General features: G+C 39.2%; 1 protein-coding gene across 3 annotated transcripts in view; it reads right to left on the reverse strand.

Annotated features, from left to right (window-relative positions):
* GALNTL6 (polypeptide N-acetylgalactosaminyltransferase like 6) overlaps positions 1–16,317 on the reverse strand; it is a 507,888-nt gene that overhangs the window by 275,679 nt on the left and 215,892 nt on the right. For all 3 annotated transcript variants that reach the window (XM_074822812.1, XM_074822810.1, XM_074822811.1), the window contains exon 4: positions 1,416–1,582. In XM_074822812.1, coding sequence (XP_074678913.1) covers positions 1,416–1,582 — 167 coding nt within the window. The remainder of the gene's footprint in view (positions 1–1,415; positions 1,583–16,317) is intronic.

Raw genomic sequence — 16,317 nt, forward strand, 5'->3', positions numbered from 1 at the left:
CCTGTTTACTGGCATTAATTGTTTTTCTAATAACTGGGAAATAAATAAGCTTTCTAAAACATTAACACATTTAGAAGTATATCAACAACAGTGGGTATGATCTTCACAAAAAAATGCTATAGTATCACCATATTGAGCAAGCATAGCCTCAGTTGCTGCTCTCTCAGTATAAGAAGCATTTTTACTTGTCAGACACTTCATAAAACCAAGACTTCCATGTAAGTTGTTTTCTACTAGGAAATTGTTAGCCTGCAGAAAAATTGTTCTGCTACTTTACACTTGTTGTTTTGAAAACTTTCACTCGTGGTCTAGATTTTTTAAACATAGAATAGCCAGAACTGTGCTCACTTTACAATTTCATTTAAATTGCATTACAGATAGAGAGGCAGTTCATCAAAGGACATATTGCAACTAAACCAACAGATATGAGAGAATAAGATAGATGTGTGCAGCATTAATCTTTCTAACCCTTGAAATATCAAGTTAAAAATCTTACAAAAATGATTCCACTGCAGTGCTCTACTAATATTCTTCACGTTCACCCAGGGGCTTCTCACAATAGTAGGTCAGAAATCTGCTCCTGTAAGTTCATAGCCGAGACAAAGGTTTTACCTAAAACATTAGCAAAGACCACAATCCTCTCTTTCACTGTCTATCAACCTACTCAGAACAAGGCTCACATACACACTAGCAACTGATGTTTCAACAACCAAAAAAAGCCCCAAACACCAAAGAAATATCAAAGCTCTTCATGCTTGAAGTACTAAAATATGTACTGAAATTTGAAAAGAAAAACTATTTCCCAGTTCCATATCATTATTACAGATTAATTTTACTGAAGGAATTGTTAAAGTTCATTTAAAGAACTTAGAGCATTCATTTCTTGTGTTACATTCAAGAAGTAATGATGGCAGAAGACATTAAGTGATTGCAGCTTTCTTAATTTTGCTATATATAGATGATGTAAACTTTGATTAACTATTCTGAAGCAGTTTTTCACATTCCATTCAAGAGCCTAATTTCTCTGTATGGCTATTTTGTACTAGTATATGAAGCTGTCTAATGCAATAAAATTCCAGGATTAAAGTCTAATGAGTTGCATCCAAAATGGTCAAAGTTAATAGGTTTTCTGAGTAATACTGAAGCCTAAGCAAAAGATGTTGAAACACTAAAATTTGCAGTATTTCAGAAATAATATATTCAAAATGCTATATTAAGGGCCAATGAACTTCAGTATTCATGCAAAGTAAAACAAAAGCCACTTATATATGTTTATTCCAGCTAACAACCAAACAGTACTGCAATGCAAGCAGTCCAGCAGGTACAGTCTCCTCACGTTTTGCCCCCCTTTATTTTTTATATGGGCCACACTCCATTATAAAGTTCAAGTTAAATCAAATCTGATCGGGACTTACCTCTGTCACTGAAGTCATCCACAAGAATAATTTCTGCTATCAGGCTGTCTGGAGTGCGGTTGATAATACTGTGTATTGTTCGCAAAAGTGAAGTCCAGCCTTCGTTATGAAATGGGATAATTATGCTTGTATTTGGTAGCTTTTCCAAGTACACCTTGTGCTTACAGCTGGAGAGACAAGAAAATAATTGTATAAGCATACTGAAAAGTCTGAGTTAGCGTATACTTCCACCCATTTGGGCCATTCAACCATCACGGGTTCTAGCATAAAATCCAACAGCATAATGAAGCAGTACTTTCATGTGACAATAACTAGTTATTTTAAAATATTTATATTGCTTACAACATACAATAAATCTGAACAATGACAAAATTTAACTATCTGGAATTAGATTATTTCCCTTCACTGGAAACTTTTTCCTGCAAAATGACAGAGGACATATCTTCTATGACATTATTTCCAGAAAACAAAACCTCTTATAAGAAAGAATTCTGAAACATAACATGAAGCAAAAGAAAATCTGAAATGATCCTTTTCTTCATCCATTAGCAGACAAAGTTTGTAAAACCAGTCTACTATACCAAGAGACAAACTCCAGAAAGCAACTCAGTATTATCCTGGGTGACACATGCTTACAATATGCAAAACATCAACATCCACAAATACAACTCCAACTTCATACCTATCTACCCATCCAAAATGATTGCTGCTGTTAAATATAGAGATAAAACACCACATGATTCTGAAAATGCAGACTGATACAAGCAAGAAAATATAAACAACTTTCTGTTTTTGAAAGCACTGCACCTTCAGCATCCTAATTGAACAGCATGTAGTATCAGTGCTTAACCTTACCATTTTCAATATTGAGTTTTTACATATCTGAGAAAAAAACACTCTTTAAAAATAAATAATGGCCTTGCAATTCAGTTTCTCCTAATAGCTGAGAATATTTCATGAATAATGTTTAGGTTACTGAAAGTGGTAGGATCTCATCTTTCATGTTTTGTTGAAAAAGTGGGAAAAGGGACACATTCCTCTGTTGTTAACATGGCATGGCATTTTCAGCTCTGGGGACAAAGTAACTGAACGATTTCTCATTTCCCAAGAGAAAGTCACACCCTGAGAAAGGTATCCCTAGAAGCAGAAACATGTCAGCTTTGCAATAAACAAAAGCAACAAAAAAAAAGGAAAAAAGTTTAGACCTGGAAATTCTAGGTTTAAAAAAGTACAGTTATCTTTGCTGCTTTTCAGAAAGGATCATTATGCATATCAAATATTGCTGTAGGTTATAATGTTGATTTACATATATTTGCGGTTTAGTTTGCATTTCCGCTTTATAAATGTCACTTAGAAATCAATATTTACCAATTTATTGTACAGCTACCACACTGAAGAAGTGTTCCAAAGAAACCATAAAAATTCATAGCTACTACAGTTCTATTTGCAAAATATTAACTGTTACATAGTTGTGAATAAACAATCAAGTTTTTGGATGCTCTCTTAAAAAATAAGATTTAAATTTGTAATTCAGACATTTCTTCCTAAAACATTGTGACAATGAATTTACTGAGAAGCCATTTGAAAAAGTAATACTTTTTGAAACTTTTTAATAAGCAGTTCGCTGGTAGAACATATATGCACACTGCAAAAAGGACAGTTGCTTCGCAAGAATGTTAAGGTTTGGAGAAAACAGTGCTCATTACCTAGTGACAGAAAAGCCTATATATATATTCTAAAGTTTTGCGAGGAAAAAAAAAATCCACTGCAGCAATAGAATTCAGGAAAATTCTGTTTCTTATCTATAGGAAGTAGTACAACAAAGGAAGCCCCTTGTTAATATGTAGCTGTTTCAGCTGGTAAATTAAGGAAACCACCTACCAAAATCACTACCTACTGTCACCAGCTGTTTGCTGACAGTGATGCTTCCTGGACTAGAACAAATGTGTAATTCTTATGCTATTCTTGAAAGCAAGATTTTTTCCTGTAGCATAACTCCCAGTAAGTATGATTTTAAAATTAGTAAATTTTCCATCTCCATAAAACCCCAAGCCAACAAACAAATACAAAACCACCACACAAAACTAAGCAAAAGAATGCCAGATTATAACTTCTAAAGGGTAAGGGAAAAAAAATAATACCCAAACCACCCAAATACATCAGAATGTTGTTTCTTTTTAAAAATGTTGCTCCTCCTGTATAACAATATACCTTGTCAAAAAGGTTGTACTGAGATTTGTGTATTTGCATAGTCAATATTGTATAAGTGTATACAGATGGGGAAGGTCATTGGATTTGGATATTCTCATCAATAGTTTCAGAGTTATTGCATATTCTAAGTGATGAAAAGGAGAAGCAACACCGATGGACTTAGTTTAGAACCATTTAATTCTTCCTACAGAATAGATGGCTCTATTAGAGAGAGCCATGCTTAGAAGACAGAAGAGGACAACATCTTACATTTTCTTAACATGTCTCTATCATTCCACTTGGACCTTTAATGCTCATTTATATTTCCTTTTACTTTGATAGTCATTGCAAAGGTACCTGGCTATATGTGAATTGATTTCTAGTAAGAGCCACAAACCACCAAAATGCCCTTTTTCCTACTTTTCTCAAAAAAGCTGTTTGGATTCTCAAATTCATAGAAATTAAACCTTAAATTTCATCATCTTCTATTAAGACAGTCTGTTAGGTTTCATAACAGTGGCCTTAACTCTTCAGCAAGTTAAATTCTGCTCATTTTTAGCCCACTTGCTCTCTGACATGAGACTAACTGTAACAGAAGATCACTATGATTTAGAAGGCATAACAGAAAAATCCATTTTATTTGAAGTTCTATTCAACATTAACTATAGCAGAGTATAGCTGGCTCTGTGCTGTGATGGACGGCAGGACAGATCTGAAGGATAGTTGTAATGCTCAGGAAAGGCCCATGAATTGTAATAAAGATGCAGTTAGACATCCACTGCTGAGATGTTGGATTTGCCAAGAGAATAATCATGTATATGTGCAGCATTTGTTCAAAGTTTATCAGTGTGGTTCTTTATATCCTGCATTTTAGAAGTAATGCCAAAATACCCTGGCTGTAAGAACACTACTTGAAAGCACAGATACTGCTTCTTGTAAGCTATTGCAGGTCCTTGTGCCTAGGACAAAGAACTAGTTATCATATCACTAGGTCAGAGTGAAGTCCACCATCACGAAGTACTATTATTTATATTTATTAATGGTGCCTGCAACATAGAATGAAGCAGTCTAGGTAGATGCATGATTCATGTATTAAGCAGAAAAGATAACAGTGTTTATATGCAACAGTAACTGGCAGGAATCCATAAATCTTGACATACACAGATTTATCTTAGCCAATATTTCAACTCATCTCTGTTTTACTGATGAGAATGATGTTTAAAACCAAAAAGCATCAGCAAGTTATCATATAAACACTAGAAAGATACTTTTACCATTAACTTCAACAATTACGTGTCAGCATCAAAGATTTTTAGAAGTGTTCTTTTCAACACTAGTTCATTATCAAAAATTCTGTAGAGTGCATTTGGAGAGGTGATGACATAAAGTTTGATCATAGCTTCAAACTAACCCTGTTTTATTATTTATGCTGGTTCCAAGGTTCTAACATACCCCATAAGTAACTATTTTATTTTTCAGCCACTATAAAGTCATATTTTCAAGACTACATGTTTTTTGCTCTCACCCAAATAATCCTAACATGATAACAGTGTTTTAAGGATTCCTAAGCAAAATACAGACCCTGATTTCAGTATGTCTGTTCTCTAAAATTAATTTGGCTATCAGCTTAACTACCCTGTGGAATGAATTTTTTAAAAGTGAGATTCTTGATTCTCCAAAGAAATAAGAAATTATAATTCAAGAGTCTCATATTTCCTGAAGAATGCAATTTAAACAAAATTTAATAAAAAATAAAGCAAGGTTTACTGTTGAAAGGAAAAATGCTATGTATAAAAGATTACTGTTACAATCCAATTTTAACAATGTTTAAATGAGAACTAATATTCATTAGTTAAAATTTTTTGAATTACAGTATATATGTTAAATGAAACTGAACTGACTTCCTATAGATGTATTTAAAATATTGCTGAGCAAAATAATTTTACTTGCCAAACCCTCACAATTTCAGTGGAAAATTTGTCAAATTTATCAGATTAGAAAATGATAGTACTCCAGTTGTCAGCCTCTGCCTGAAGACCCTGCAACTTACTTGCATGCTTTAAATGACTGTAGGTATTATGTGGACAGTGTTATTCAGGTAGTTTGAATGGCAGAATTAAGCATCCAAAGAACACAATGACTTTCATTAAAGCTTGGAATACGGGAAAATCCACAAAGACCTGGAAATAAATCCTAAAATCAATATTCAAAAAAGGTCAGTAGTTTTAAGTATATTTAAGTTCAGCCAGTTTCAGTCAAGTAAGGGTTTGCTCCAAGATCTAATTCAGCATAGAAAAGATTGTAACATAGTTGATGTCAATCAACATTACTTTATGTTATCCTTTTCATTATCAAATCATAGTGCATCTGATAAAGGCAAATGTATTACTGTAGAGCTTTAGTATCACATCATATTCTGATTAAGGAATTAAAAAAACAAACAAAAAATCAGTGGGGAATTGAAGAATAAAAGTAGAACTACTAGGTCTTTGAAAATAATTTTTATTACTAAGGTATTAGTTGCTATTTTTAGTTTGTTTCCATCAGGACCAGTTTTTGCCCTCGTGGTATTTTCATCTGGATTAACTTTTAAAATAACTCATGAGGAAGTTTGCAGTAACAAGATTGATTTGAATGGTAAATTAAGACAGGTCATTTGACTCAGATAACTCTGTTCTGTGTATGTTGTAAAATGGCTCGTTTGAATGAAATGTATGTTAGCATAAACATATGCAAAGTCTCAGAAGGAAAACCTCCCATGAAATTTGATAATCTGGCCTATGGGAAAGGCAGAACACTAAATCAATCCACCTGAAATTAGTACACCAAACTGATTTTCCACTTCAGCTTTGATCACAATAATTTCCAGGAAAGCCTTCTCAGTAATTAGTCCTGGCTATGTATGTATAGTCAACATCATGCCCACACTGATAAGAGGGTAAATATTTAAGGATGCTAAGAGCACATTATTTGACTAGTCTTCCACTGTTTTAATTATATTTTTCCTCACTTTCATCCTTATCTCCATACTTTGTGTTTCCTCAGATAACCAGAGTAGAATTTTTAATGTTTAATGTTTGAGGTAGCATTCATTCACTTTGCTCAGCAACGCATGAAGTTGTACTTGAGGTACAGCTCCCTATAAGTTAAATCGCTAGAGTTAAGAAACCTCACACTCAGCTCTTTCTCAGCTGTCCCTGATCAGTTACATGACTAACGCAGACTCCTCATCAATGTTTGGTAAGCGACCATTTACAGAACTGGAGGCTTAGTTGTTCAATGTTTGATGCCATCTTCCCAAAAGTATTCTGAGAGGTCCTGATCAGTCGTTTTAGCTCACATACATGCTTGTATCTCTAGGTAGATGCCATGATATATCATCAGCACCCAGGGCAGTGGAACAGCAGGCAACTGCACATTCTGGCCAAATAGATCCAGGGCTCCAATCTTCTCCAGCGGGAAGATCGGGATTATTCCTAGCTTTACAGACTGCCAGACCAGGGTATTGAAATCAAGCAGCTTGTCCATTTCACAGCCAGGACTGGAATTCACCAATATATGGGAATGTTATCTCTCTTGTTCTTACACTATGCAGTCTCATCATATGTGTGTAATATAACTCTTCAGAGCTTTAAAAGACAGTGACCTTCAGTGATTAGGACTCTTCTGCCTATACTACTAACTATATAATACTACTACCACATTTGGTTCTTGGTTATGGTTTCTAGATACTATGTAATTGTAGGAGTATTTGTATCAGACATACACACTGAACTGATATGCCTATACTCTTTCCTCCTAAGTCTGAAGATACGACTAATACACAAGTTACACCTAAGGCTCTCTCCTCCACCCTTAAACACACACACAGTAACTGCTTGCACTCAATCAGAAAATATCACACAGAACAGCGGAAAAGCCTAGCTTACCACTACTCCATATGGAAAGTCAGCTATTAAACCAAAATAATTTGCTTCTGCAGTGTAATACTACTGCATTCTGGTACTGTTATAAAGGCAAACTGGAAAGTGGAAGTCTGTTGTATTCTCTAGGTGGACTTCTTCTAAATATAAAGTATGTAGTTCAAATTTTTGTATTTTTAAACCATGAACCTGGCCTAGACACTTAAAAATGCAGAACTTCTCAGACAGAGTTCAGTCAATAGCTAGTCTTTTGGTTGTACATTCCAAAATGAATAAATGGCTGCCATCATTCCAAGACCTTGGAAAGCAAGGTAATTTATTTCAAAAGTGTGGTATCCAAATGCCCAAATCAACAAGTTGGGATGGGATAAGGGGATAAAGAAACAACTATACGTATCTAGGACTCATGACAGGAATACTATTCAGGGGGGAGAACCACCCAATTGAAACTAGAAAAGCGCTCCTATACAGCATAAGCATTTTCTGCTTAAACTTAATAGAATACTACAGATTGACCTTAATAATGTACTACAGACACTTTTCCAAAGATGTGTCTTTACTTGCATTTAAATATCACCTATTTAAGCGCAGCACACCAGGACTTATTTATGGAACAACGCTGAATAATAGGTTCAGTAGCTAATGTTATGAGAATGACAATTTCTTAGCATAAATGTTACTAGATTTCTGCAAATTTATTAAATAATAAACTCTTAAATCTCAGAATAAATTCTGTGTTAAGTCTGAAAATGATATACAAATGTCTTGGTAGAAATACCTAGGAAGAAAATAACCATGCTAAGCAGCTGTCATCTTGCTTGGCAAGTAGCTCACACGTGTATTTTCTTACTGAAGTTATTACGTTGGCATTCAGAACAAAGGGAGGGAGTTTAGAAGAAGAGACCATGCAAGGGGCATTATGCATTTCTCTCACACAAATCCTCAGAATTATGAAAAAACATTTGCAATTTGGACTTTGTGAGAAAAATATTTTATAGACAAAAACACTTGTGTATGTATGAAAAAATTGGCACCAAATAATGAATTTGCTTATGACTTAGACATGATGACGTTTTCAAGATTATTATTGTGAATCAGAAGTTATGAACCTTGAATTATGCTTTCAAATATTACTATCCTTGATCAATCTTGTCTTTCCATATTTCAGAACTTAATATCTGATATATATTATCAAAGAATAACTTTACATCATTAAATTTGTCCCCTAGAGACTTTCAGATGATACCCTTAAAAACAGAATCAAGGTTGGAAAAGACCTTGAAGACCATCTAGTCCAACCATTAACCTAACACTGACAGTTCTCAACTACACCGTATCCCTCAGCGCTATGTCAACCCAACTCTTGAACACCTCCAGGGATGGGGAATCCACCACCTCCCTGGGCAGCCCATTCCACCACCTAACAACCCGTTCTGTAAAGAAATACCTCCTAATATCCAGTCTAAACCTTCCCTGGTGCAGCTTGAGGCCATTCCCTCTTGTCTTATTGCTTATTACTTGGTTAAAGAGACTCATCCCCAGCTCTCTGCCCCAGCTCCCCTCCTTTCAGGTAGTTGTAGAGGAAGATGAGGTCTCCCCTCAACCTCCTCTTCTTCAGACTAAACAACGCCAGTTCCCTCAGCTGCTCCTCGCACGACATGTGCTCCAGACCCTTCACCAGCTTCGTTGCCCTTCTCTGGACACGCTCGAGTAATTCAATGTCCTTTTTGTAGTGAGGGGCCCAAAACTGAACACAGTAATCGAGGTGCGGCCTCACCATTGCCGAGTACAGGGGTAAGATCACTTCCCTGTCCCTGCTGGCCACGCTATTTCTGACACAAGCCAGGATACCACTGGCCTTCTTGGCCACCTGGGCACACTGCTGGCTCATGTTCATCTGGCTGTCAATCAACACCCCCAGGTCCCTCTCTGACTGGCAGCTCTCCAGCCACTCCTCCCCAAGCCTGTAGCGCTGCTGGGGGTTGTTGTGGCCCAAGTGCAGCACCCGGCATTTGGCCTTATTGAAACTCATGCAGTTGGCCTTAGCCCATCGCTCCAGCCTGTCCAGGTCTCTCTGCAGAGCCTCCCTACCCTCGAGCAGATCAACACTCCCAACCAACTTGTTGTCATCTGCAAACTTACTGAGGGTGCACTCAATCCCCTCGTCTTGATCATCAGTAAAGGTGTTAAACAGGAGTGGCCCCATGTGAGAGACTGAAACGTCATATGACTGTCTCAAATCTTGCTTGTGTCTGTGCAAACCTCCAGGACAAGCTGCTGTGGCCAGATGTGTACTGAGTTGGCCCCATCCTGTAGCCATTTGTGGCTCTATTGTGTAGGCCAGACACCATGCATGCATTGCTAATGAACTGATAAGAAGCAAACCTTTCTGCCCAGAAGCTGGATGCAACAAAACCTGTGGGACCACAGAAAAAAAAAAACTAAAGGTGGGCAGATATGCTAATCAGCAGATACGATGAACTTAAAAAGGCAGCTCGGTGTGCATCCACCACCAAAGAACTGAAGACTGAGGACTGACAGGACACTGCAGGATCCATGCTGGTGACTATTCCTGCAGCCCTATCCCGCATCCTTGCTTTATTTCTGTCTTTTCCTCCCATTCTGTCCTATCACTATCCCTCTTCACTTTTTTAATAATAAAAAACTGTTTTGGGTATATGGCATTTGACCTTGATTGTGTCTTAATCTCGCTCTTGGGATCATATTGAAACATCCCCTGACATTGGATGGGGACACCCCAAAACCGAGCCCTAGGGGACACCACTCATGACCAGCCACCAACCGGATTTAACTCCATTCACCACAACTCTTTGGGCCCAGCCATACAGCCAGTTTTGTACCCAGCAAAGCATGTTCCCATCCAAGTCACAAGCAGCCAGCTTCGCCAGGAGAATGCTGTGGGAAACAGTGCCAAAGGCCTTACTAAAGTCAAGGTAAACTACATCCACAGTCTTTCCCTCATCCAATAAGCAGGTTGCCCTGTTGTAGAAGGAGATCAGGTTTGTCAAGGAGACCTGCCTTTCATAAACCCATGCTGACTGGGCCTGATCATCTGGTTGTCCCGCATGTGTTGTGTGATGGTACTCAGGATGAGCTGCTCCATCAGCTTCCTGGACACCGAAGTCAAGCTGACAGGCCTGTAATTTCCCGCATCATCCTTCCGACCCTTCTTATAGATGGGCGTCACATTGGCCAATTTCCAATCTGTGGGGACCTCACCGGTCAGCCAGGACTGCTGGTAAATGATGGAAAGCGGCTTGGTGAGCACCCCAGCCAGCTCATTCAGCACCCTCAGCTGTATCCCGTCTGGTCCCATAGACTTGTGTGTGTCTATGTGATGCAGTAGGTCACTGACTATCTCCTCCTGGATTGTTGGGGGGTCGTTCTCCCAGTCTCTGTCTTCTGGCTGAGGAGGCTGGATTCCCTCAGTACAATTAGTCTTGTTATTAAAGTCTGAGGCAAAGAAGGCATTAAGCACCTCAGCCTTTTCCTCGTTACTCATTGCCATGTTTCCTCCCGTGTCTAGCAGGGGATGGAGCTTCTCCCTGGTCTTTCTTTTGCTGTTGACATACTTATAGAAACATTTCTTGTTATCCTTGATTGCTGGGCTTTAGACCTCCTGATTTCCGCCCTGCATAGCCTCACAGCCTCTTTGTAATCACTGTGAGGGGCTAGCCCCTTCTTCCAAAGGCTGTAAACTCTCCTTTTCTCCCTGAATTACAGCCAAAGCTCCCTGCTCAAGCAAGGTGGTCTTCTCTGGCACTGACTTCTCTTACAGCACCAGGGGATTCTGTCAAGCAGGGGCCTAAACAAGACAAAGTCAGCCCTTTGGAAGCCCAGGATGTCAGTTCTGCTGCCCCCTCTCCTGGCCTCTCCACATCATCCACCAGTCCTCTGTTCACAAAGAGGAGGTCCAGCAGGGAACCTTCTCTGGTTGGTTCACTCACCAGATGTGTCAGGAAGTTATCTCGCACACATTCCAGGAGTCTGCAGGACTGGTCCTGCTCTGCTGTGTTGTATTTCCAGCAGATGTCTGGGAAGTTAAAGTCTCCCATGAGAACAAAGGCAAGTGATTGTGAGATTTCTCCTAAGTGCCTATAGAATATTTCATTTACCTCTCTGTCCTGGTTGGGTGGCCTATAATAGACTCCCCTACTACAACATCTGCCCTGTTGGCCTTCCCCCTGATTCTAACGCAGACACTCCACCCTGTCTTCACTCACTTGTGCTCAAAGCAATCATAACAGTCCCTAACATACAGCGCCACCCCACCGCCTCTCCTTCCTTGTCTATCCCTTCTAAAGAGCTTGTAGCCATCACCTGGCGCACTCCAGTCATGGGAGACATACCACCATGTTTCTGTGATAGCCACTACATTATGATTTTCCTGTTTCATCATGGCTTCAAGCTCCCCCTGTTTGTTACCCATGCTGTGTGCATTGGTATATGTGCACTTCAGATGGGCTGATGTCCCCAACACCTTTTTGCATTTAGACGTCCTAATTCCAGCCTGACCTTTCACAGGTGTTACCACGGTTACTGATCCATCAATATCCCTTGCATCTCTGTTGTGCTGCTTGTCTCTATTCCCTGCCTCTACTGAGATGGCAGTGAGGTTCGTCACTGGCACACCATCCCACAAACTCTGGCAATCTTCCCTGGGGCTTATGTCTGGGAGTTCCAGTTTTGTCCCCTTCCCCCTTCAAATCTAGTTCAAAGCTCTCTCAATGAGTCCAGCTAACTCCTGCCCCAAGACCCTTTTCCCCCTCTGGGACAGGTGCATCCCATCTGATGTCAAAAGGTCTGGTGTCCTGTATACTAACCCATGATTGAAAAATCCAAAGCCCTGATGGTAACACCAGTTTTGGAGCCCCAAGTTCATCTGTTGAGTTCTCCTGTATTCTTCTTCATCCATCCCCACAACTGAAGGGATGGAGGAGAACACAATTTGTGCCCCCGACCCCTTAATCAGTTTCCCCAAGGACCTGAAATCTCTCTTCATTGATTTTGGATTTCTCCTGTAAATATCATCACTACCGATCTGAAAAACCAAGAGAGGGCAGTAGTACTGCGTCTCACTACAGTGGGGAGTTTAGCCATGAGGTCCTTTACCCAGGCCCCAGGGAGGCAGCAGACTTTCCTACGAAGTGGGTCTGGTCTGCATATTGGGCCTTCGACACCCCTCAGAATGGAGTCACTCACTACAATGACTATTCTGGGGGTTCTTTTTAGAATTGGCTTTAATACCTGCTCTAGGGCAACCCAGCCTTGGTGGACCTTCATCTTCCTCCTTATTTGGCCCATTTTCTTCATCATTCTCTGCTTCATTCACAAGTTCCAGAGCCCCATATCTGTTGTGAAGGGACACCATGGAAGGTGAGGTAGGTTGGGAGGGGATTTTCCTGCCTCCCTGAGCAGGGACCTGTTTCCAATATCCCCCATCTCTTAGGTCCCCTCCTTCTGCCTGGTAGCAAGAGGGTGAGGGATTGCCTGCCTCTTTTGGAGCCTCCATTTGTTCCTTTTGCTTCAGGGGTGCTAAGGTGCTACTCCACTAATCAATTTCCCTTTCACACTCCCTAATAGTTCTTAGTCTTTCAACCTCTTCTTTGAGCTCAGCCACTGGGCTGAGCAGGTCATCCAAAACCTCTCTACCAGGGTATAAACTGTTTCTATATTAATTTTGAAAGCAGTAAGTACCTCTTCACTATCTCTGGTCAAAGAATCTCCCTGTCTCCCTTCCATGATTAGATACATTACTAAGCACTAATCATATCTATGATTGATATATGTCATTTATTACTGTTTTGAAAAAGTGAACTCAGAAAGCTCCACGATACTGTTTATTATACACACCTACCATAGAGCCACCAGAAAATGGCTGCTATAAAATCAAAGTAAATGCATATATACATGTATAAGTAGAAATAACTAAGTGGAACTTTCTATCAGCTTTGTATTTGGCATGTTGTTCCTACTGTGTGTTTTCATAGCTGGGCATTTGGCTCTGGGAGTTCAAAGCTTATTCATAAAAATGACACACTGTCACACCCTTTAACTTGCTTTAAAATACTTAATACTGATTTAGTTATTCCTTTGAGATATAGAATTCTTCTGCTGGGTTGAAACAAGAATCAAAACCGAGTTTCTGAATAAAACAATTTTAGGGTCAGTTTCCAAGTTGCAGGGAGACTTCTAGAAGTTAAAAGAATGGTAAGAGGTTTGTCTATCCCTGAAATACTAACCTGCCTCAGGAAGAGAAAAAAAATTGTCACAGAAGCACCTGGAAGCTATTTGCAGCAGGCACTAATAAAATACAACTTGAAAAGGGGACCACTCATAAAAAGAGAGTTAGTGAAAAGGAGTTACAATTACACCTCTTTGTTATTCACTACCAAGAGTCTTAGGACTACTATGGTTTCATTTTGTAGTTTAACCTACTCTACCAGGCAGAAATAAAGAAACAGCATCCTTTTACTTCAAGGTATAGGGATAGTTCTGTTTAATTCCCAGATGAGTTTATAAGTAGGAAAAAGCCTCCTAAAACATCATACTAGCTTAAGAAAAGATGCAGAACTGCAAAATTCTCCATCTTTACAGCTTCTCTGTTAACAGAAACATGCAGAAATCTACTACCTCTGTAGAAGAGGAAATGAAAGAAAATAGGCTTCCAAAATGATGAGAAAGGAGAGCAGAGCTGGCACCATTTCAGCCACTTCACAGCAAAAGCTGATTCATAAAAGCAGCAATTTGTTTGACCCTGTGGATATAAAAGCAACAACAATATTTTATGCACATTAAGGGATGCCAATAGCAATGCCTTGGCCAGTTACCAGGCTCTGCGCCTTCTAGACACATCAACAACCTTGTGAACTGCCCTTTCTGATAGATAATAGCATAGGAGAAGTTAAATGTCTTGCAGACATCCCTTTGCTGCATTTAGGAAGAAACGTAGCAGACTACTACAGTAGTTGCTGGATCATAGAAGTAGCCCACCTTCAAATTTCTCCTCTTACCAGAAGTGCCAGAGAAAGAGCACAACAGAAAGATTTTCAACTTCCCCGCTCCCCCCCCCCACTGGCTTTGTCAGCACACACTCTCTTAGCTGAGCTGCTTTTTCAGATCTGACCTTTTCTTTCCCTTTATTAAAGGAACTACAGCACCCACTGGGCTCCTAGCTACTGACAAGCCCTCTATAAGCTATCAGGACAAAACATTTCCCAGTGAAGATTTACATAGTAATTGTCTTAGCATGTCAAAGTATTCAATTTACAGCAACAAGCTTCAGTCACACCATGTTTCTGTTCCAATCTAGCCTTGTCAACTGAGCCTGATAAAGTAGTGATAACCAGTAATTTCTGCTGCCATTTGACAAGGCTGTAAAATTAGCTTGGGTGTGAGCTGATGGAGGGGAAAGTAATCTTTATTTTCACAGTGGTTCACAGCTGGGAAGCAGCAGGTATTACTGGGTATGGGCCTCAATAAATGTCACAACACTTTTCCCTACTAGAACAAATAAACCTTCTCCAAATTATTATTGCTGTTTTCATGAGAAAAAAAGAGATGAAATTGTACAGTAGAAACAGTTTGCATTATTGCTATTAAATGCTCTAACAAACAACATGTCTTGAAAACTAAATAGGCAAAGCCTGTGTTCTTTATGTAGGTTTCCCTCAGTACAGACTTCTCAGAGCTGACAGAGCTGAATTAGGTGCTTGTTACTTTATGGCAAATTGCATCATTTTGGTCTGTCATGGACAATTTCTCCAGCAGCACTGCATGTCTTCGAAGAAATAGAAGTCAGTGAGTTTGCCTCACTTCGTCCTTCAAACCAAAAGGTTTCTCTAACCATTGGAAGAACAAAAGAAGCAAAGCCTTATGACATAAAGCACGTTTATGTTTGCAAATCTTTGTTTTACAAGATAGTGAGGTACCACCACCACTCATGGAAAGATCTTACAAAAAAAAATTTAAAAAGAAATCACTCTTTTACATTCTTTAAGAAACCTACCTACTCACCCATATGTATTTAATCTAGGCTTGGGAAAAATGAACACTTACAGTCATTTTATACCATCTCAAAATCCCTCACAAGCAAGCTTATATCGGCAGGCATCTTAGTACTATAATTATATTTCACCTTAAGCCTTGCACTTTATTACCTGAATTCCAAAATATCAGCAAGCAGCCCAATTTATTATATACACACCCCCAAACCACTTTTTTCTGAGAGAGATTACAGAAATATCAATGTACTCATAAGTCATTCATTCACACCAAGCACACTTACGTGATTGTCTTTCAGAAGTCAGACAGACCTTAGCATGATCAATAAAAAGCCTCTATTTTGAGTCTAGGTTCATTTTCCTGACTGAAGAAGAAACAGGATTAGTATCTCAGGTTTTTGTCATCTCAAAGTGCATTTTAAGCATGCTACTTCAGGAAGAAACCAACCCATGACATTCGGTTACCCTTTAACTTCTCTTTAAGAAATCCTAATTACCCTTTCACCACTTGCCCTTACATTCCAGAGCTATCCTGTAGGCTTCTAGAAACCCTCTGGCTTACCAGCCACTTCTCCCAGTTTTGTGCCAGTCCTCATGTACTTCCCCAATTGCCGTGATCATTAAAAGACAGTTGAGAGTGGCCTCAAAATGATATCAGTTCCTTCAGCATTCATGGGTACATTCTATCAGGGTCCATGGACTACTATGTCCAGTTTGCTTAAGTATTTTAAGACAGTCTTTCTTGTGATCTGCCTACATCTCTTC

The sequence above is a fragment of the Strix aluco genome, chromosome 4 (genome assembly GCF_031877795.1).
Source record: "Strix aluco isolate bStrAlu1 chromosome 4, bStrAlu1.hap1, whole genome shotgun sequence".
NCBI lineage: Eukaryota > Metazoa > Chordata > Aves > Strigiformes > Strigidae > Strix > Strix aluco.